This window comes from Cololabis saira, chromosome 15, assembly GCF_033807715.1.
Source record: "Cololabis saira isolate AMF1-May2022 chromosome 15, fColSai1.1, whole genome shotgun sequence".
NCBI classification, from domain to species: Eukaryota; Metazoa; Chordata; class Actinopteri; order Beloniformes; family Belonidae; genus Cololabis; species Cololabis saira.
The window spans coordinates 5425615-5449657 of record NC_084601.1 but is presented as its reverse complement, the minus strand read 5'-3'; the positions used below and the strand labels follow the sequence as shown (position 1 = coordinate 5449657).

At 41.3% G+C, this 24043-nt stretch overlaps 1 protein-coding gene across 3 annotated transcripts in view; it reads left to right on the top strand.

Annotated features, from left to right (window-relative positions):
* Window positions 1-18137, top strand: part of rprd2a (regulation of nuclear pre-mRNA domain containing 2a) — a 28243-nt gene extending 10106 nt beyond the window's left edge. The window contains exons 6-12 of one of the 3 annotated variants that reach the window (XR_009784182.1): window positions 2813-2988; window positions 7446-7788; window positions 8609-9019; window positions 11496-11678; window positions 11788-13797; window positions 16602-16733; window positions 16870-18137. Coding sequence is in view for 1 of the 3 variants with exons in the window: in XM_061742221.1 (XP_061598205.1) it covers window positions 2813-2988; window positions 7446-7788; window positions 8609-9019; window positions 11496-11678; window positions 11788-13535 (2861 nt within the window). In the remaining 2 variants the exon portion in view is untranslated. Of the gene's footprint in view, window positions 1-2812; window positions 2989-7445; window positions 7789-8608; window positions 9020-11495; window positions 11679-11787; window positions 14613-16601; window positions 16767-16869 lie in introns of those variants that run through there. The other 2 variants (XR_009784183.1, XM_061742221.1) reach the window with 2 other exon arrangements.
* The last annotated feature ends 5906 nt before the right edge of the window (window positions 18138-24043 follow it).

The window sequence follows — 24043 nt, the reverse complement described above, 5'->3', positions numbered from 1 at the left end:
ACAGCTTAAGAAAACTCAAATATCCTATCTCAAAAAATTAGAATATTCTGGGAATCTTAATCTTAAACTGTAAGCCATAATCAGCAATATTAAAATAATAAAAGGCTTGCAATATCTCAGTTGATTTGTAACCACCTTTTCAGCAAAACATACGCCAGCTATGATCAATGATCTGCCAAATGTATTTTTTTATTTATTATTATAATTTTTTTTTAAAATCTTATTACTTTTTTTTTTTACCTTTTTCTTGTAGCACTTTGAGATTCACAGAATGGAAAGTGCATTATAAATGTATTATTATTATTATTATTAATGAATCCAGAATGTATGACATTTTTGTTTTTTTTAATTGCATTACAGAAAATAAAGAACTTTATCACAATATTCTAATTTTCTGAGACAGTCCTGTAATAAAAACAACTTCTCAACCAAGTTTACCTTCAAATCATATGGCATTTGTTGTAAATAGTGGTAAACTTTGACCTTTTTGCTCAAATACTTACTCATTTAACTCATTTGAGAATTGGGATCAAGAATCTCTTTTGTACAAATGTCCTGGTCTCAAGGAGCAGCTCTGAAAGGCAAAATGAAGAGAAAAAAACAAGCAAACACTCACATCACCACAAGAGATGATTGTGTTCCACATATTGAACTGCCACAGATTTGATGTCAGAAGCGTTTCCTGACACAACCCTCCCCATTTACCCAGGGTTAGGACTATGAGAACCTGGGCCTGTGGCCCGTTAGGGGCTGGGCCGGTGGCAGAACTGGGGATCGTTCTGGTGACCGTCGGGTTCCAGGGTCGTCCACTCCACCCACTCTCCCACGGCTGCCACTAATAATGGCAGGCTATAATCTGCAAATATGTAGTTCTCATAACTTTAGACGAAAATTAACTTGTCCTTATGTGACGGTACACTATCTGATGTTTCTATTTGATTCAGTCTTGATTTGATAATTTTGTTATTAATTCTTAAAGCCAAATTAGATTTGAAGTTGGGATGACAGTCAGTCAGTTTCACAGTCACTTCAAAGAGTCATTGTAGAAGGTCATTCTGCAACAGCTGTGGGCTAGAAATAGTTGTATGTACCGGTCTGCATTGTAGTGAAGCATAAGTAGTTTTAAATTGTGTTTTGTATTTTCTTTTCCCTTTTTTGTACTTGAATGCATCAATAGTGTAGCACCAGAAGCTGTTATGAAAGACAAACCTTTAAACATTGGTGAAATAGAAGTTGTTTCTGTTGGCCTCTAAAACCTACAAAGTACAGAAGAATGACACAGCGGTGACGAGCAGGGTGTACCGAGCCTTCGCACAGTCGAGAACTTTACACAGGATTTATTTGACTGGTGCATTCCTCATGTAGCTTTGAAGTTCCTACATGTGCTGCAGGATTTAAGTGTCAAACTTCAGGTGACGAACATGCAAATACTTGAAAAACATAGCAGTTTACTGTGCACTAGTGTGATCTTTCAGGGTCAGTACTGTGAGCTCTTTCATAAAGTAGTGGCTTATTTAAAGGTTAATTTAATATTATTTGTGCCCACGTAGGGCTGGGCGATATGGACCAAAAGTCATATCTCGATATTTTCTAGCTGAATGGCGATACACAATATATATCGATATTTTTTTCTGTGACATAATTGGGGTTTCCCCCAAAGCATTATAGCATAGCATCTCTGTTAGCTTCATTTTTTTCTGAGGCAAATCCTTAAAAAAACAGTCAGTTTTAATACAAAGCCTCGTGCCAAATGTCACACAGGTTCCTTTATTAACAGAGGTCTGCACAATATCAAAATGTATAAAACAAATGAAATAAAAATAAACTGCCTGCATATATAGAATAAAAATTAGGGATGTCCGATAAGATCGGCCCACAGATATTATCGGCCCGATAGTAGCATAAAAATGTAATATCGGTATCGGATATTTTTGCCTATAATAACGCCGATAAAATAATGCTTGAATTACAACACCCAAATGCTGCTGTATGGTCCTATCTTTCTTATTTTGCATAGATGTTAACATTTGGAAAGCCTTGTTGCATTCGAGAATGCATCCAGTGGGGCATCACAATAAAATTAAGCATGTTGTGGTGGAGATATGTGATGTTGTTACCTAAAATGAGTTTGGAGGAAAAATAACCCACATTGATTCGACATCGGTATCGGTATCGGATAATATCGGAATCGAAAATTGAGAGTTGGACAATATCGGCATATCGGATATCGGCAAAAAAGCCAATATCGGACATCCCTAATAAAAATGCTTCTTGAATAAAATAAAACAAATATCCTTTTCCTGCATAACAATTAAATTAAAAAACACTGTGCAATTAATACAATGTAGACAGTAACAGGCAGACTTTTCCACTGACAGTTGTGCAAATCTCAAATAAAACATGTAAACAGATATTGCATCTCTTTGAGCAAATCTCAAATAATTACAACAAGTCAACTACTGTACATTTTACAGATTTTGTGCCAGGAAAACTAACCTGTCAACACTGTCAGGTTTCAGCACACAAAGGTACTTTTCTGCCAGCGCGAGGGTTCAGCGTTGATGTACAGTCAATGTGTCACAAAATAAGCTTTATCGATATAAACGATATTGTCTCGTACCATATCGTGTTTAAAAATATATCGATATATATTAAAATCTCGATATATCGCCCAGCCCTGTGCCCACGTTTATTTTTCAATAAAAACCGTGTAACGCTGTATCTCTCTTCAGTTTAGCGTAGTATTTGCTCCCTTTCTTTCTCTTTTTCCACATCATCTCAAAATTCATCTTCCCATGTTTGGTTCTTGCAGATAAAGCAGGTGGAAAGAAGTTTTCCAAGGACTTTGAAGAGGGAAGTGCACAGCTACAGGAGTTTGTGAAGTTCTATGAGAAAGAAAGCAAGGTCGGTCCTCCGGTCATGGAGGCGCTGAGCAATGCAGATATCTTCTACGAGATGCAGTACAAGGAGGTCAAGATCGTTGCAAATGTGAGTAAGGGCATGTCTTTGCATCATTAATCACTGGCACTTGCTGATTTTACGGTCAACCTACTTGTGTTTTTTTTCTTAGTTGGGAGTCATTATGTGTACCCCTTAAAGGCAGAACTCCGATCAGAGCTTTGTGTATACCTGTAGACCCAAATGAAAAGGTTGTGTTTGTGAAAGATATACCGTAAAAGATGACCGAAATGCTAAATCCAGCGAGAATGGGAAAAGATTTCAACATATTCCTCTCCAAACTTTTAACTTCAGTTGTAATATTTATGGTTTGCAGTGAGCGAGCAAATATTGTTCAGAAAAGAGTAAAGGGGCTTTCACGTAGAACGTGGTTTGCGCCGCGCACACCGCCAGGGTGGGCGCAGACTCCGGGCAGACTCGGGGCAGGGCAGCGCGCGCATTGCGTACATACAGAACTGTCTCAGAAAATTAGAATATTGTGATAAAGTTATTTATTTTCTGTAATGCAATTTTAAAAAAAAAAAAAAAAAAAAAAAACTAAAATGTCATACATTCTGGATTCATTACAAATCATATGAAATATTGCAAGCCTTTTATTATTTTAATATTGCTGATTATGGCTTACAGTTTAAGATTAAGATTCCCAGAATATTCTAATTTTTTGAGATAAGATATTTGAGTTTTCTTAACCTGTAAGCCATGATCAGCAATATTAAAATAATAAAAGGCTTGCAATATTTCAGTTGATTTGTAATGAATCCAGAATATATGATGTTTTTGTACCGTATTTTCGCGACCATATGGCGCACTGTGTGGAAAGGCGCACCCTCAGTTTTGTGTGTCATTTTTGGTTTTAAAACACACATACGGCGCACCGACCCAAAAGGCGCCGTCTCTGTAGACGGAGCTGCACACACACGTGTTGCAAAACACACAAGCGCTAAAAATACAGCAGAAGCAAAACTTAGTTTGATATTTTATTTCACTTTTCACATCAATCAAACCCTTCAAAGGTTCATATTCTGTTTCTGCATTAAATAATTTAAAAAAACCACCGGGTTGCTGCACAAACCTGTCTCAGCCACTGATCATCTCCTCATCCATCCAGCCCTTTTCATTTCACTCTGGCTGGAAAAGTCTCTTTAGGGAACGCTTTTCTTTTAAAAATCCCGACCGCGGCGGTCCCGGGTCCCGCTCCCCGTCTGCTCCCTCGCGCTGGACCGGGTCCCGCATCCCGCGTCCCGGGACCCTCGCGCTGGACCCGCTCACACACACGCGCTGTCGGGGAGCCGGTACCGGGGTTTGTATCCGACAGGAGCTCCGTTAATTCAGCTGCGCCAGTCCAAATTTCCAGACCTGTCTCCTGTCCCCCTCTTTTCATTCACCCTTATAATGACTCCGGCTGGAAACGTCTTATGCAAAGTTTTTCTTTTAAAAATCACCATAGGTTTCTGTCCATCAGCTGCGCCAGCCAAGCACCACATACATGAGAATCTGTGTGTCGCGCCGCGAATACACACACGCGCATGTCGGGATCCGGTACCGGGTTTGTAACCGACAGATTTGGCTGCAAATCTCGGAGGGTGAAGCTGATCAGACCTGAGACAGACCCCAGAAATCTCTGCTCTTAAAGCGGCCGGGAACCAAGTCGATCGGACCCGCTTGGGGAACCAGGAAGTCGGCTGCAGCAGCGACCATCACCGCGCTGCTGCAGCCGCTGCTTTAACCGGGGAAAGTGACCGGTTCCGACCGACCGGGACCGGAGCAGCCCACATGGACTGGTAGTAGGGGCTCCCGGGGAAAGAGCACCGGCATTTCAGCCGGATCTGCAGCGGGGATGCGGCGATCGGACCCGCAAACCCACGGCAGGTGCGATCGGTTCCGACATGCAAAACACACGCGCGCTGCAGAACACTCACACACAAGTGTGCTTATTTAAATAGAGCGGGAGCAAAACTTAGTTTGATTGTATTTTATTTCACTTTACACATCAAGCAAATCCTTAAAAGTCTTCATCATCTGTTTCGCATTAAACAGCTCAGTGGATGGTCTCATTCAGCTTCACCCGCCCCCTTCTCCCTTTACCGTTCTCATGGTGGCCGACCTGACATTACCGTAATTCAGGTAATAGACACGGCGCACCGTTTCTTAAGGCGCCCGGCACATTTAAAAAAAAAAAAAAAAAAGTTGCGCCTTATGGTCGCGAAAATACGGTAATTGCATTAAAGAAAATCACAATATTCAAATTTTCTGAGACGGTTCTGTATTTGTTGGAAGTCGCTTGGCGACCGAAAAAGTTTTTCCGGTCTGGCGCCGTTTTCCCACTCGTTTGGACGTACAGTAGCTACAGCTCGGTTTGAAACATGTATCTGTCCCTGCTTCAAAGAAAAGCCTTGGCTTTAGTTCTTCTTCTGAGGAGGAGACGAGCAGCAGCAGCAAGGAGGGTCCATGAAATCCTCATGAAGACAGGATTTGGGGGAATACAGGCTCGTTGGAGCTCCAGCTCCACGATGGCCAGGTCTACTTCAGGCTGAACAGGGAGCAGTTTGCCAGCCTGTTGGGGAGAGTTGGAGCCTCAGCAGGATCAACCAACTTCAATTCAATTTTATTTGTATAGCGTCTAATACAACAGATGTTGTCTTTAGACGCTTTCCAGAAACCCAGAACATAAACCCTCGAGCAATTATTACATAAACAATGGCAGGTGAAAACTCCCCTAGTGGGAAAAAAACCTTAAGCCAAACAGTGGCAAGAAAAACTCCCCTTTAGGAGGGAAGAAACCTTGAGCAGGACCTGGATCATGAGGGGGGACCCTCCTGCCGAGGGCCAGACTTGGGGCAGCCCATCACTGCAACTGAACGCCTGGCCTCCTTTCCTCTCCTTTATATATCTGTCCCTCAAGTTTTTCCATTTTTTCTTCACGTCATCCACTGTAAATAGTTAAAAACATATTTTATTAAAAAACCTTTCTGAACTATGTTGTTGCTTTTTAGCTCATGTCAGTCATCTAGATTTTTATACTGAGAGGACATGTAGTGCTTCAGTTTAGAAAAGTATTGACGCGTGGTCTTTTCATAACCATATATTGATAAATGATTCAATTGATCCTGATATGAGGCATGGAAATGCTATATTTTATTGTTAAAAGAGCAAAAGAATATCACATTTATACCACTTTTAAACACACCAGGTATGTCCAAATTCTGGGAGATTTCTCTCCACTTTCGTCAATTTATATTGATGTCCCGATAGGCCTGCAGTCTCGTATCCCAGAGCTCCTCATAGACTCACAGCCAAGATCATTCTTTCCTCCATCTTGATCGTCTCTGATCTACAAGCTGCAAGTTTTTTTTCACCGTCCACCACCTTCTCTCCTATTGGACACCGCCGAGATGCCGTCCCAGGGCGCACGGTGAAATTAAAAAATGTTCAATTCCCAGCGGCAGCCTGCGCCGTCTTGCCCCCCGCCGAGCTCGGCGGCGAAGCCTTGCACCCTTGCGCGGCGGCAGCACATACACAATGAATGGGAAAGCCGACGGCGACCGCCGCTGTGTGCCCTCTATGTGAAAGCCCTAAGAATGTACATGGGTCAATGACGTGATGCCTATATTTTCTGAAAAACTGATTTATTTTCAATTCTAAAAAGGTTTAAATGGATAAAAAAAATACCAGATATATGAACTACCTGTTCCACGTTTGGACTCACTTGAATTTTACAAAAAATACTAGTTATTTGGGATTTTGTTGTTGTTTTAAGCGTCATAATGTCATGTGGTGCGACCGTCCGACCATGACTCTTGTTTTGAAAACTTTAAATCAATCTTCTGCCCAGTCTGACATGATTTCCCAAATGTCTTGTAGTGTGTAAGATTGCAACACATTTGTATTTATATTTCCATCATAATATACAAACAAAGTTTGACTGATGTCCATTTTATGAAATATCATGTGGCGCGACCATTAAAAAAAACAACCATTTTTGGATAATATTGAAAACTTGTAAAAAAAAAAAAAAGATGTCAAGATTTTAAGGAAATTAATGTATTTTAATTTGAATCATGGTTGCACCACGACCTTTTTTAAGGCTAGTGCCAATTTATCTTGACAAAAAACTCTGAAATCACTTAATTTAAAATTTTAATATGAATTTATGTGTACACAACATTCTAAATGTTTGAAACTATTGCAATATATTCTTTTTATTATTTTAAAATTGACCTGTTAAATCCTTATTCATCATTGACCCACATGTTTTAATTCTTTGATGTCTCTTTTGTATTTGGCTCTGAATATTTGGCTTTAAAGTTGTTTTTTATTCATATTTTGTAGTATCAACAAGTTTTAGGAAAATGTGGTTGTGTAATATACACATCAGATATCATGTGGAAAACACATTTAAATGCAAAAATCAGTTTCATGTTTTTAAAATAAAGTGTCCTTATTTTCATCTATTTATTGAAATCCATCACTTTTGTTCCCCTGTTAAGGCCTACCAAACATTTGCTAACCGGGTGTCCCACCTCAAGCGGAAGCTGGATAACCTGAAGGCCACGTTGCCAGACCTGGACGAGTCTCCCATCCCCTCTCCCTCTGCAGACGCACCGTCTCCCACGGGCTCAGAGTCTCCTTTCCACGGCCTTGAGTTGGCTCACCCTGATCCAGATCTGGATGGTTCTGCTATGGATGATGAAGCAGAACCACCAGCCCCGAGCCCCCTCTCCTCTCCGGGCGGATCCCCCAAACACACAGAGATCCTCGGGAACAATGACAATCGCGAGGTAGAGGACATGGAGCTCTCTGACGAGGAAATGGACAGTGTGGGCATCATAGGTAAGCCGTTTTTGTTTTGCTTTTATGGGGAATTGGGAAGATATTTTAGTTTTGTGGTTTTGTTTGTTCGTTTTTATTTATTTCGAACATGTATAAAAAAATAAACAAGAAAAAAATATAAGAGAAACCAATCCAGGTGGGCATTCCACCACATAAAGAAAAAAAAACCCACATCAAAACAAATATTTCAGTTACATGTTCGAAAAGGAGTGGGAGGAAGTATAAACGTATTTAATCCCACCCCCTTTCCACAACTAAACATAAATTATATGCCTGTATTTACGTTTTATACTATACACTAATTTGTATAAATAAATATATATCATTTTTACAAAAATAACCTGTTTAATACCAAATGTGAGCTCTATCATAAATATAATATAACTATGATATAAATATGATACGTATATCTATACAAACATACAAAGACAGCATGACTAAATACCAGAACACACACAGCTGCTGATCTTTAAACACAGTCTTCACTTTTATACCTCAAATAAACTGTCTTTATATTTCTTCTTAAATTGTTTTATGTTTGTACATTCTTAACTCCAAATTCAAATCATTCCACAGTTTGATTCCACAAACTGATACACAAAAACTTCTTTTTGTTGTACGCACAAATAAAGATTTGAAGTTAAGGTTTCCCCTTAAATTATAACCCCCTTCCCTCCCAATAAATAATTTCTGAATGTTATCCGGTAGCGAGTGATTTTTTTGCTTTAAGCATTTTTTACAACAGTTTTGCTTTTGCAGAACTGTACTGCCCACACCGTTCAAATGAATCACCTTTTTGATCCCATAACTCTCACTTCAGTTCAGGAGCAGATTGAACCAGTCCCCATCCCGAAGCTGTCCACTCCAAACCCTGCTACAAGTGAACCTTCAGAAGTGGCAAAGCCATCTCAGGTCACCGCCCCTGCCGTCATCCCTGCAGCCATCCGTGCAGCCCTCCATGAGGCCGCCCCTGCAGTCATCCGTGCAGCTGCTCCTGCAGCTGCTCCTGCAGCCATCCCTGCAGTCATCCCTGCAGGTATCCGTGCAGCCGCTCCTGCAGCCGCTCCTGCAGCCGCTCCTGCAGGCATCCGTGCAGCCATCCCTTCAGTTATCCCTGCAGCCATCCGTGCAGCCGCCCCTGCAGCCGCCCCTCCAGCTGCTGCAGAGAGAGTTGACATGGGTAAAATAGGGTCTTTCTTCAACAGTTTTAACCCAGCCATGAAAAACCCAGGTGAGTGCTGATGGTAATTCTTACTTCATAATACTGTAGCATTACCGTTTCTTTTGATAAGTAACCAGACTTGATGTGGCTCTGATGTCCTTCAGATCACATCATTTTAAACTGGTGAAAAAAAGTGTATTTTTCAGCACATGTACCATGATCGTGTATTTTGTCTTTATCTGCTGTGAAAGAACATGTGTCTTTGCAACACAGAAATTACAAACCGGATTCGGTTGAAGTTGGGAAATTGCGTAAAATGTAAATAAAAACAAAATACAACTATTTCGAAAATCCTTCCCGACCTATATTCAATTGAATACACTACAAAGACAACATATTTAATGTTCAAACTAATAAACTTAACTGTTTTTTGCCAAATAATAATTAACTTAGAATTTCATGGCTGCAACACGTCCAGTAGAATCTGGGAAAGGTGGCAAAAAATCCTGAGAAAGCTGAGAAAAGCTCGTCAAACATCTATTTGGAACATCCCACGTGTGATCAGGCTAATTGGGAACAGGTGGGAACAATGATTGGGTATAAAAGGAGCCTCCCCAAACATGCTCAGTCATTCACAAGCAAGGATGGGGTGAGGGTCACAGTTTAAGAGCAACGTTTCTCAGAGAAAAATTGCAAGGAATTTGTGGATTTCAACATCTACGGTCCATAATATCATCCAAAGGTTCAGAGAATCAGGTGAGATCACTGCATGTAAGTGCCACGGCCGGAAACCAAGACTGAATGACCGTGACCTTCGATCCCTCAGACGGCACTGCCTTAAAAACCGTCATGAGTGTGTAAAGGATATCACCAAATGGGCTCAGGAAAACTTCAGAAAACCACTGTCAGTAAATACAGTTCATCTCTACATCAGTAAGTGCGGGTTAAAACTCTACCATGCAAAGCAAAAGCCGTTTATGAACAACATCCAGAAACGCCGCCGGGTTATCTGGGCCCGAGCTCATGTAAAATGGACTGATGCACAATGGAAAAGTGTTTTGTGGTCTGATGAGTCCACTTTTCACATTGTTTTTGGAAACACTGGACGTCGTGTCCTCCGGACCAAAGAGGAGGCGGAACCATCTGGACTGTTATCAATGCTAGGGCTGGGGATCGATTCAAATATCAAGAATCGATTCGATTCCGATTCTTAAGATTCAGAATCGATTATCAGGATTTGATTCGATCCAATTCGATCCGATATTGATTTGGGTTACTGTTAATAAAACTGTTTTTTGAGCTGTTGCATGAATTATATGACTGTGTAGTTATGCAACATATTAATACTAGTATTATATTGAGGTTTAACAGCAAGTATTGCAGCTAATGATGCTGTAAGGACCAATCAGCTCCCAGAATGCTGATAGAACTGCTTTCAGAAACATCGTGGGGCAGAATTGCCAAACAGATCCAGGGAGGAAACAGAGGACGAAAGAAATCGCTTTTATTTTTTCCGCATTTATGAGAATTTGGTAAGTAACATTTGTGCAAATGTAACCCCAAGACAGTATATAAAGCAAAGAAATATAGACAATTTATGCAATTATAACTGAAAACTTTAATGTTTTCATACCTTTAAACATATTTAAAGGCAAAAACATGGAACCAGTTATTCTCGTGTCCAACAAAATATTCCTTTTTTGGGGATAAACAAAAAAGTACCAAAAGTTGTAATGTTGAAAAAAAATTTTTTTTTAAATTTTGTTTTTAAATCGATCTTTAGACATATGAATCGATTTTTAGGAATTAATATGAAAATCGATTTAAAATCGGAGAATCGATTTTTTTCAACACAGGCCTAATCAACGCAAAGTTCAAAAGCGTCTGTGATGGTATGGGGGTGCATTAGTTCCCAGGGCATGGGGGACTTACATTTCTGTGAAGGAACATAAATGCTGAAAAGTACAGACAGATTTTGGAGCAACATATGCTGCCATCCAAGCCACGTCTTTTTCATGGACGCCACTGCTTATTTCAGCAAGACAATGCCAAGCCACATTCTGCACATGTTACAACAGCGTAGTTGGAAGTAAAAGAGTCCAGGTTCTCCCCTGGCCCGCTTGCAGTCCAGACCTGTCTCCCATTGAAAATGTGCGGCGCATTATGAAGCGTAAAATACGACAGAGAAGACCCCGGACTGTTGAACAACTGAAGCGGTTCATCAAGCAAGAATGGGAAAGAATTCCAGATGACAAGCTAAGAGAATTAGTCTCCTCTCTTCCAAAACGTTTATTGAGTGTTATTAAAAGGAAAGGGGATGTAACGAAGTGGTAAACATGCCCTTTCCCAACTTCTACTGCACCTTCCAACTTCAACCGAATCCGGTTTGTAAATCTAAATTCAGATACAGTTTTGTGTTTCATAAAAAAACATATACTAAAATCTAAGAGCATGTGAGTAACAGTAATGTCAACTATTGTGACATATGATGACCATGGGCGTTTCCTAGAGCACCAGTGAGTGAGTGTCCGTCTCTGTCTTGCAGCACCAGTATTGGAGATTCCTCCTGCGTCTGCTCCCGTCAGCTCCTCCGTAAACACTACACCTGCTGCCCTTCTGGCCTCACAGGACCCCAGTTCACTGGTCAACCTCCTCTCCAAGGTGGACGTGAGTCCTGCAGATATCCTCAGTGCTCTGTCCAAAGTCCAGGGGCAAAGCAGAATAGAGGGTAAGAATAAGGAAGACATTTGATCAGTTTGAAAGCCGACATTTGATCTAACTTTCCACAGCAACAGCTTTGCTTAAAGTGCCGTTGTGTTCTTCTGTTTGTCATCTAGGCATCGGTTCTCTCCTGAACAGCCCATCTTCAAATGTCCCAGACTCCACCAGTACAGAGAAGATTCCTCCTCCTGCCCCATCCACTCCTGCAACAGCAGGACCGTCTCAGAGCTCCACTCCCTCCTTCGTAGCAGCCGTGCCTTCTTCTTCAAGCTCTGTAGTAGAGCCGAGAGCAAAGCCCCAAGCCCCCATCCAGACCTCCAACAAGGCCTCCGCCCTAGTCCAGGCTCTCCATAGAGACATGGATTTGACTACAGACGCAGAACCGTCTTATTCCTCTACAAGTTTAGAGTCTAAAATCCACAGCTTCTTGCAGGGGAACCCTGCCTTCAGTGCATTTGATGTCGGTTTTACCACAAATCCACCTGCGGGAGGGGAGAACTTTAGCCCAGCGACCGGCACAGACACTCAGGGTGGGACCCCGGTCCGGGACGAGGGCGGGGGAACCCCGACTCAAGACGAGATCATGGACAAGCCAGTGGTGGTCCCTTTCACCGCTGGCCGAAACCAGCCGTCTGCTGGCCAAACTGCTAAAACGCTCTCAATGGCGTTTGAGAATAACGCCCAACAGAACCCCGGAAACCCCCAACAGCAGACACACTCGCAGCAGCCGGGCAAGGCTCAGAACGGCCAAGCGTACCAGCCGTACCCGTACGGCAAGCAGGATCCACCGGGGCACGGCATTCCTCCACCTCATTACCAACAGATTTCTGCCCAAACAAAGGTGGGCTTGCCTGGAGAAAGAGCTCCGGGCAGCGCCAGTGGCTTACAGACACCAGAGGGGTTTCAAGGGGCGAATGAGAGAAACTGGTACGGTGGGAGTTACCCCGAGGGGAACCCTCAGCAGTCTGGGGGATTCAATGCCACAGTGCCTGGAGGAATTAGAGAAAACAAGATTTTAGAGCCTTATCCCTACCAGGCAGAGCAGCCGCAGGAACCTAAAGAGTTCCTCTTCCAGCAGGAGTCCACCCCAACCTCTAGTTTCTTTAAAAACACCTTTCCTCCCGTCCCAAAGTTACCACCGCCCCCTCCTCCTGCTTTTGAGCTCCCGCCACCCTCTATTTTTCTGCCGGAGCAGCGGCCGGTGCCCAGGACGGTCCCAGGGGGACCGCCGGGACCCCCGGGGCCCAGAGGGGACGGTGTCATCCCCGGCATGGTGGTTCACGACCACCAGCACAAGTCTCTGCTGCGTCCAGAAGAACCACATTACAACAACGACCCCCACCTGCCCCCGCGGCGTCCCGAGGGCGCACCTCCTCCTCCTCACAGAGACAACTTTCACAACCAGGAGAACTTTGACGGCTACCACAACGAGCCCTACCAAAATGACTCCAACCTGTTCCACGACGACCCCCACCACCCCCCCGAGGATTCGTTTTACCGACCGGGCAGTCCCCCACACCCGTACCCCAGACCCCGAGGGCGCCTCACTCCTCCCATCTCCCCGTCTAGGGAGCCCTACTTCCCCCACGGTTACCAGGGGCACGCTCCCTCTCCCCGGCAGTACCCGCCACGCCGCCCGCCTCCTCACGAGATCCGTCACCCCGGCCCCGGCCCCGGCCCCGGCCCGAGACTCCTACACCGACCTCCCCACCAGCCGCCCCACCCACACCCCCGAGGACCGCCACGTATGCCCTTCTCTCCGTTTCAAGGGCCCGATATGAGGCTGAGGGGCAAGCGGCCGGGCCCGAGAGGAGGGGGGCCCATGTTCCCTCTGAAAAGACCCTTCCTACCTCCGCGATACTGACGGGAGTCTCAGCTTTCAGCGTCATGAAGAGGGGAGTGGGGAAGGACACTCAGCCAGGGGAGAGGGGGGTGATATAGCTGCAGATTTTCAGGTAGCTATGAGAAAACGGCTATAAGAAAACAGTTACGGAAGAAGAAACTACCAGAGGAATTGGGGAAGAACTGATGCTGTGTAGAGGGACGTCAGAAACGAGACCAACACGAAGAGACATAGAGAACACCGACGCTATGAGAAGCTGAAAGAAGATTCAAGAAACTAAGAGGTGGATATATATATATATATACATATACATGTATATAATTCCCTTTTTGTGTTATTTGCTCCAGTGCGGCACGTTGTATAAATATGTAATTGGGGATAAGTTTAATATAGCTCAGCGTGAGTGCGGGTGTGCATGCAGCTAAAGGTAAATCTGACAGTTGCAGAACAGAACGTTCACTTTCCAAACCCAAGTTAAATTTTGAGGATAGTTATTTTTGCTACTAAAGTAACAAAACAATGTAGATGTTCTAATGTTTCAGCTGTTATGAGTCTCCACGCTGAGCAGTTTCGACTGCTCCTCCCCCCGCCGTCATCAGTTTCCCAGTAGCTTTCGGTAAAATATCCTTTTTTTTTTTTTTTTTATTTGGGTGTAATAATCTTGAGTGTATGTCATAGAATTTCTGTTGCTTTTGCAGTAGCATATTTGATAAATGATTTTTCATTGATCCAGCCCTGAATGTCTGATCTGTGGAGTAACGGTCCCCTCCGCCAGTGCGCGCCACGCTTTCGCTGATAGTTTTACGTCTCGTAAATGTCCTCAAATGAAACCGTGATAGGACTAAGCGAACGGAGGAAGAGGTGTGAGGTATTTTTTTTTCCCCCAGCCTGCGACACTGAAGCAGAAGTCCATTTTTTTTCTGGAGGAGCTGAAGATTTCCCGTCTTCGCTTTTATTTCGTTGTACTGACTAATAAAAATCAGTTTGGAAAAAAAAAGTGTGGTTTCTTTTTCTCTCTCCAGTGATTGTTGGACTGTTTGCACCATTTCTTTAAACTGCTGCTGCTCCTTTTTACGTTGGATTTGTAGCCGCCTAAACATAGGTTTTGTTTTAACAGGGGTACCACCAGTAATCACACCACTGTCACTAACTAAATGAATGAATGAGTGAATGCATGCATTTGATCATATTTTCAACATATTTAGCAATATTTTATTATTTAGCTATTTATTGGTTATTTCTATTTTAAATTTATTGTATAAACCGTTGAAGGTGTGTGTGTTTGGCTGCTGCACGATTGAATTTCTCCACTGGGAGATCAATAAAGTATTCTATTCTATCTTATTCTATCACTCCAGTATTATCTTCAAAAGCTTTGTACTCCGTTTTCAGCAACGGTCTCTAAATGTGGATGCAGTTTGTGTAATCAGAAGAGTGGTAGAATAGAAATGAATAGTTTTGGCGACTATTCCTATTCCTGCTTAGAAAATGCAGACATTTTCCCCCCAAAAAGGTTGATGTGCTGAGCAGTTTTACTTTAAATAAAGTCACCTTTTCACACATAAGGCCCTCAGAATTGGTTGTGATCAGGCTCCATTATTAGTTTAAATTCTTCTAGTTCAGTTTTATTATTACAACACCTATATGTGAGAGGTGTAGAAGAGGACACGGTGGCCCCGTTCATATGCAAATGAATGGTTGTGCATTTTGTCTTAAATTAGATTCTAAAGCGAGACTAGATTTGTGTTTTCAGTGGAGCCAGTTATTCTTAGGTTCCTCTGAGCTCATTATGCCCCGAGCCTCAGTAGTTTTTTGGACATGCTTAAAAGTATAAATCAGCCCCTGAAGCAGTTCAAATGTCTGTAATGTGCAAACTCTTGAGCTGTGATCTTACCTGGTTCAACTCAGAGTCCCCCAGTGGTGTGATAATCCCATTTCCAGTCCAGGGTCCATTTCTTCCCTCTTGGCAGGTTAGGGGTGGGAGAGATTTCTCTCACTCCTTTCCCTTCTCTCTCTGGGAGCGTTTTATTTTAATGGAGGGGGCAGGATGAGGGTCAAATTGACTCCAAGCCAAGCCCCACTTCACTTAATGTGGGAGCTCGTTTCCAAGACCACATCAGGTTTATTGATGAGGCTTTTGCAGGAGTGTTCAGTCCTGCGCTTTACCCAAATTACGCATTAATTAAACATTTACATTAATCTACAGTAGTTGTGTGAAGTTTCTCATCCTGTAGCGCAGTATGGAAACTTTGGCCAACAACTTTCTTTATTTTTTCATGTAGTAGTGCATGAAAGTTTATTTTGTTTTCCTCTCCAATTGTACAGGACTGTCTCAGAAAATTTGAATATTGTGATTTTCTGTAATGCAATTACAAAAACAAAAATGTCATACATTCTGGATTCATTAAAAATCAACTGAAATATTGCAAGCCTTTTATTATTTTAATATTGCTGATTATGGCTTACAGTTTAAGAAAACTAAAATATCCTATCTCAAAAAATTAGAATATTCTGGGAATCTTAATCTTAAACTGTAAACCATAATCAGCAATATTAAAATAATAAAAAAAACTTGCAATATTTCAGTTGATTTGTAATGAATCCAGAATGTATGACATTTTTTTTTTTTTTATTGCATTACAGAAAATAAAGAACTTTATCACAATATTGTAATTTTCTGAGACAGTCCTGAATGTGTAAAAAAAAAAACCCGCGTTTGGATGAGACTTTATTGAGTCTCTGTTTGAGGAGACGCAGCTGTCGCCAGGTGTCAGCAGATCTTTTCTGGATTACTGTCGTCCTTATTTGCCTCACCCTTTTCCAAAAAGATGAGCAGCTATGGCATTAAACACAATAATTGTGTGTCATTCCGCCATATTCTGGTCTGATTTCATATTTAATCTTTATTTTTAGTGCAGGAGGAGATTGTTGCGCCCCGCACTTACGCTCCCGTGACACTTCATTTTCATTCATTTTTGTTAATTGCTCATAAGAAATAAAGCGCATTTGGAGGTTACACATGCTTCACATAACAGTGTTTTTCCTTGAATGTTAACGTTGCACCTTGCTCCCCCCTGTCCCCCCCAGGCACCAGGGCTGTTTGATGTGTGTGGTTTGACGGTTTCCCAGCGTGTTGGGGTGGGAGCGGAGGATGAGGAGCTGCTCTGCCGCCGGAGGCGCCTCTTCCCCGGTGCGGCCGCTGCGCGTCACGGCCGCTGAGTAAGCTGCACTTTACTGGATCATAAATCACAGGTTTACTAGCACCGGCAGGAAATCAAAACGCTTGATGCAGGGAAAGGAAAGGAAATAAAAATGTTGAAACTGTCTGTCTCTTTTTTTCTTTTTGGATGTTTAGTTGCGCGTTTGAGAGGAAAGCGGAGGAGGGTTGGACAGAGAGACCCGTGTGAGTAAGTACCAGGTATCAGTATCAGGTTTAACCCTGGTACTGTCTCTGGGTCAGAATGACCTCATTCTCCTGTTCTTCTTTCCTCCTGCTCTCTCCTTCCTTCCTTCCTTCCTTCCTTCCTCTTTTCTTCCTTCCTTCCTTCCTCTTTTCTTCCTTCCTTCCTTCCTCTTTTCTTCATTCCTTCCTTCCTTTCTCTCTCCCTTCCTTCCTTCCTTTCTCTCCATTCCTTCCTTTCTTCTTTTTTCCCTTCCTTCCTTCCTTCCTTCTTTCTTCCCTTCCTTCCTTCTTTTCTCCCTTCTTTCCTTCCTTCCTTCCTTCTTTTTTCACTTCCGTCTTTTTTCACTTCCTTCCTTCTTTTCTTCCTTCCTTCTTCCCTTCCTCCTCCCTTGACCCAAAGACAGCACAAGGGTTAAGCATCTGAAGACATGAGTGTTTGTTTTTATTCCATTTGTAAAAATAATTGTCATTGTCCATTAGAATATCTTTTTTTCTTTAACAATATATTTTTTTTTAAGTTCAACAAGCATATCATAACTTATGGTAAATTTACAAATATTTTCCACATATATACACATATATATCCCCTCAACAATCACACAAACACACAGACAGTAAAAAAAAAAGAAGAATAACTACAGACATCAAACTAATAAAGTGCTGTAAAGTAAAATAAAAAAAAAATTAATTAAAAGGCAGGATCGGTACATTCACATCGCCAAGTTTTGTTATTCAGTGTAATCCATTTCGTTGGTCAAGAAAGACATAAATGAGTCCCAAATATCTATAAATTCTGTCTGTTTACCCTGGACTATATAATCAACCTCTCCAGTCCAAGACCTTCACCAGCTCTTTCTTCCATAATCCAAGTGATTGGGGTTCAACGGTTTTCCAATGTAGTGCAATCATTCTTCTTGCATGGAGAAGTCCAAAATCTGCCATTTTTGATTGCTTTGTCCTGTTGATCGTGTCTTTGTAAAATTAGAATATCAGTCTGTTGTCTGGTGATTTCTTTGTGATTTTACAGCCAGCCAGGTGGTGCCTACCTCATAAAACTATTTGTATCCATGAAAAATGTTTCCATGTATCTCAGCAGAAATTAGGAAAAGTATTTTTCAAGTAAATTGTTTTACATTTTTTCATTGGATGTACTAACTTTATATGAAAAGCAATTTTCTTAGATAACAAGGTTAAGTGTTTATGATTTATTCATTGAATTTCCTTTTCAAGCTGTAATTAAACAAACTGCATTTATTAAACAATTTGTTATCATGAGACACGTGACTGTCTTTAATTGTAACACATTTCTTCCTTTTTTTAGGCAGTTTGCAGTAATGAAATACTTAAGTGATAAATAAAAACAATAAAAACATATTTAAAATAATGCTTTATGGTTTGCTATTCTATCAATCTGTATTGTTTAGTGTCAGTAAGTTGTTTTTTTCCTCACCACTACAAATGAGTGAGTGGTTAGTAGAAGTTGTGTGTTTTGCTGTCCGTGTGTCTGCAAACCTCCTGTAACCCTGTGTTGTCAGGATACAGTTATGGCAATATTTTTCAAAGGTCCCATGAAGAAGTCACATATACCCAGTACAGGAGTTGAGGGGGGGTGAGGGGGGATGAGGGGGGGGATGGCATCCCCCCCTGAAATAAAAACGGTCCAAATCATCCCCCCTGTAAAACTGCCATCCCTCCTTTCCATCCCTTATGTCATTTCATCAATGAATGTGGTTTTACTGCTATTTCAACATTTACAGTCATCACCAGAAAAATAACTTATTTGACAATTTTCACCTGTTTCAAGTAAATTTTCACTTGAAATAAGTAGAGAAATCTGCCAGTGGGACAATATTTATCTTCTTATTACAAGCAAAAAAATCTTGTTCCACTGGCAGATTTTTCTACTTATTTTAAGTGAAAATCTACTTGAAACAGGTGAAAACTGTTGTTTTTTCCAGTGATGAGTCTTCTTTTAAGTGTAATGAGATTTTTTTTTACTAAAATGAGACATTTTAACTAGAAATAAGACAAATATTCTTGTTAAGATTGTGAGTTTTTGCAGTGATCCATTTTACTTATCCTGTGAAGGACAGAGTCATATTGATAAGTTCAGAAAAGTGTTTTTTATTGTTGTGTTTTGATGTATTTGATGTAAGCCCAGTGGATATTTAAAGCTTACAGAAGGCTGCATTTAACTGCTGCTATGTCATTCCTGCAGTATTTCTGCAGCTGTTTTGGTCAGTGCTATTATTTGTAATATATTATATTATTTGTAATCAGCACAAATTATCTGTCCCCATTTAATAAAATCCTCCATCCCCCCTGATTTTCTTTTTTTTTTTTTACAACTGGAGTACTGCATATACCGAGCGACTAAACCAGGTTCACAGACACTTATGGTCTTAATCTTTGCTTTTTACAGTATTTTCGACACAGTAATAACACTTGGGAGAGTTACAGCTATGGAATACTGCAGGGATACAGTATAAGAGTGGATTTTCAACCATGTATGACAGATAGGAAGGCTGAAACACGATGGCCAGTCGTTGGGAGTAATAAAGCGCTTAGTGTTTTCTCTATAATGCTTCCATGATCCCTGAACTTCATTGTCGGTCCATTACTTTTCTTTCTTTTTTTATCTTTCATTAAGCTTGGTTAAGGAGTTTCTGGATGACATCACAGCTGTAGAGAAAGAAATAGAAACCTTGCTCCTCTCTTCACCTCCACCAGTGCTCTCAGAGAAAACAGCCCGACGTAAACTTCCCGAAGCGTCTGTCCCTTCCCAACCTGAGCAGTGTTTGTAATGGTTTTAGGGGTAGGATGCCAACAATGTTGGTTGTTCTCCCCCCATGTACTCAACAAGATGGGCAGTTAGAGGATGGTGAAGTGATATCTGTTCAATATACTATTACTACTACTGCAAAGAGCTGGACACATCTAACTCATTCTGATGCTTTCTGACCCTCCTTAACCATTGTGCTGTCTTCAGGTCAAGGAAGGAGGAAGAGAAGAAGGGAGGAAAGAAGGAAGGAAGGAAAGAAGGAAGGGAAAAAAGAAGGATGGAAGGAAGGGTGAAAAGAAGGAAGGCAGGATGGGAGAAAAGGAAGGGAGAAAATAAGGAAGGAAGGACTGAAAGAAGGAAGGGACAAAAGAAGGAAGGAAGGGAGAAAAGAGGAAGGGAAGAAGGAAGGAAAGAAGGAAGGAAGGGAAAAAGAAGGAAGAAAGGAAGGAAGGAAGGATGGAAAGAAGGGAGTAAGGAAGGAAGGAAGGGTGAGAAAAGGAAGGGAGAAAAGAAGGATGGAAAGAAGGAAGGAAGGAAGAGAAAAAGAAGGAAGGGTGAAAAGAAGGAAGGAAGGAAGGAAGGAGAGAGCAGGAGGAAAGAAGGAACAGGAGAATGAGGTCATTTTGACCCAAAGACAGTACCAGGTTAAAGAGCTGAGTCTTTATCTTGCTCTTAAAAGTGTAAAGATCCTGCAGATCTGACAGTTTGGCAGGTCGTTCCTCCATCGGGGAACAATGGAGGAGAAGAGTCTGATACTGACTTCACACCACGTTGTGGTGGAAGCACCAGGCATCTTTCACTGGCTGAGCAGAGCTGTGGAGAGGGAGAGTAGCTCTGGATGGAGGAGTGGAGGTAGAGGGAGAGTAGCTGTGGATGGAGGAGTGGAGGTAGAGGGAGAGTAGCTGTGGATGGAGGAGTGGAGGTAGAGGGAGAGTAGCTCTGGATGGAGGAGTGGAGGTAGAGGGAGAGTAGCTCTGGATGGAGGAGTGGAGGTAGAGTGAGAGTAGCTCTGGATGGAGGAGTGGTGTAGGCAGGAGCCGTTTGGGTCATTGTTTGGGTAATTGTTGCCAAAAGCGGAGCTTTGAACTTGATGCTGCAAGTGGAAGCCAGTGCAGAGAGCTCTCCTGGGCTGGTTGAAGACCAGACATGCTGCTGCATTCTGGGTAATCTGCAGAGTAAACTGAGCATGCAGGGAGGCCGTCAGGCCGACCAACAAGGAATTACAGTAGTGAATGCGTGACCAGACCAGAGCCTGAGCCAAGACCTGTGTGGTATGTTCTGTCAGGTAGGCTCTGGTTTTCCTGCTGATGTAAAGAGCAAATCGGCAAGACCGGGAAACCAAGGCAACATGGTCCTTAAAGGTCAGCTGGCTGTCTAACACGACACCAAGATTCCTGGCAGAAGACGTGTGGTGGGATCCAGCTGCACGCTCATCTGAGGAGGTACAGAATGACTGGCTGGACAGACAATAAACTCAGTCTTGGACAGATTTAGCTGAAGGTGACGGTTCTTCAATCATGCAGAGATATCAGACAGACAGGCTGATATTTGCATTGAGACGGCCGTGTCGCCAGGTGGGAAGAAAAGGAAGAGCTGGGTGTCATCGGCATAGCAGTGGTAGGAGAATAATAATAGTAATAATAATAATTGATTGATTATATATATATATTTTTTAAGGACACTCAAAGCACTTACAACACAAATATGACCTCAGGGGAACAGCAATGTTTGACACAACAGCAATAAGAACAAATACAAAGGGCAGATGTATATCCGTTTTAGGAGTAAAACTGATTAGACAATGACCTTAAACTAGCAAAATCAATAAAAGCATACAAGATATTATTCAAAGCAAAGGTAATGGACACATGTATAGGAGCACAATAAGCAAACAAAGAAGAATGTACACATGCATGAGATAAAATGACAAAATGACATCTTTTCACTTTCTGTTTTCAGAGCTATCATTATTATTATTATCATTATTATTGCTATTATTATTATTATTACTACTATTATGATCATAATCGTCATTATTGTTATTATTATTACTTTTACTATTATTATTATTATTATTATTATTTTGTGTAGACTTATGATACTTCATTTGTTCTTTTTGTATATTCTATTCTGTTAAAAGGTGGGCAAGATCAGCTTTATGCTTCAAGCCCAGACCTTTTCGGTCAAAATAATCCCAATGTTGACCAGGGAAAAACCTGTGTTATCTTGTTTGTTGATTTTTATGTTTGTGATTGACCGAAATAAATATTAACTAACTAACTAACAACAACGTGAGTAGCCAGAGCTTCCCTCGGGCAAATTGACGGAACCATGGCAGCCAACGTGAGAAGCCATGAGATCTGACGATTACAATAGTGAGATGGTGTACGGTGAAAAGAGAAGAGGGCCCAGTACCAATCCCTGTGGCACCCCTGTTGCCAGCTCGTGCAATATATGAAAGATGTTTGAGATCACATACCATTGCTTAACCCACATTTATATTTTTAAAGGGTTCATTTTAAAAACTAAAAAAAAAACAATATTTCATGCTTAATTCTCTTCTTTTTTCTTTTAGATAATGGCAACACTGCACTGCTGATATGCATTTATAACACATAATATATTATTTTAAATGGTTTATTTATAATAATAAAAATAATAACAATAATACAACCCTTGAATATTGTTTTTTCCCAGTCTTTCTCTGTGTCTTTTTTCCTGAAGCCATTGTGCTTCTGGGATGAGTTATGCCAAGTGTTGTAAGGGACAGATTTGGGTAAAATGTCGTGAGCCGGTCTTTGCAGTCAGCAGATTTGTCCCTGTCTAGTGGATCTGTGACTGAGTTTAGCTCCACAAATCAATGTCATCATTCAAAGCTGAATTCAGAAGAAGAATGTGTCGTGCTTTATTTCTATTTTGGCTTTTAGACCTTTTTTAATGTAATATGATGCCGTGATACAGCTTGATATATTGAATCATCATAAGTCATGTTTTATTTAAGCATTAATTCACTATTTCAAACCTATTTTTAAACCGTTAGCAAGCCTTTGTGATTGATGAAAATAGTTTGAGGGTCAAATTTAATCTAGTTTATACGTCAACGTCATAATAAAACCAGCTGCAACAGTAAAATATACTGCTTTTACAATAATGCATCACTAAAAAATGCATTAACCTGGTCAGTTGATCCATCCTACTTCTATCTATCCATTATATATACACGCTGCTTTCTATTCAGGATTTAGAGGCTTTAATATTAAGACCCCCTTTTCACTTCATCACTGTTTTGAGCTTGTCACCAGATGTTTCCGTCGCTCACAACCTGCCAGTGTAATATGAAGATGACACACATCGTTCCTTAAGCACATTTATACTATATTTCCTGAATTATCCACTGAAAGGGAAGTGAATCTTTGCAACACCTGCAGCACAAGCTTATAGTGGCGTTGAGAGCAGGGAGGCAGATAGGATTTAGTGGCTGATGGCAGATGGCAGTCTTAGCATTCGAGACAAGCTGGAGAGAGATTTCTAACGTTGGAAATAAATGAATTAATGACGAGCCCGCATTGAGATTTGTGCCCAGAACTTTGCTTAAAATAATCACCATAATGTTACTGCTGCTGTTGGAGCCAAACAGGTCCAGATCGTGACTCGTTTGAAGTGCGGCTAGTGCGCATGCGCAGGCGTGAGCAGCCTGCTGTCATGTGGGTTCATTGTTTACACGCTGCCCAAATTTCAGAGGGTGTGTATGTGTGTGTGTGTGTGTGTGTGTGTGTTTATATCTTTGTGATCTACAACTTACGAACAGGCTTATGGATTGTATGTGCTTTCCTCCGCTGAGAAAGGTTGTATTATGTCACTGATCATGTAAAATGAATTAAGTAGATCCATTTCAGAACCATGGCCAGCTACACGGCGAGAACAAAAGGCGGATTTGAAGCGCTTGATGTCAGGGACCGTCTGCTTTTTACCGTTCGCATGAAAAACGAAAATCACTCACAGCAAACGCCTTCTTCTTGTTGTTGTTTTACTTTATGGTCGTTTAACCCTTTTATAGGGATGTGAATAAAATACTTGAAATTTAAAAAAATTCAACTAAAGAGTTATTGTAAAATATTAAATGACTTTTATTAACATTGTAACTTTTTTTGTGATAATCATACACTGTATAGTTATACTGAAGTGACAAAATATAGTCACTTGCCCTGTAAAGTGTTAATTATTGTTTAAAGTATATACAGGACTGTTTCAGAAAACATGATTTCATAATCCTTCAGTGGTCAATGCATTGGAATAATTGGTCTTTACATCATGTTATACAGGACAGAAAATTAGAATATTGTG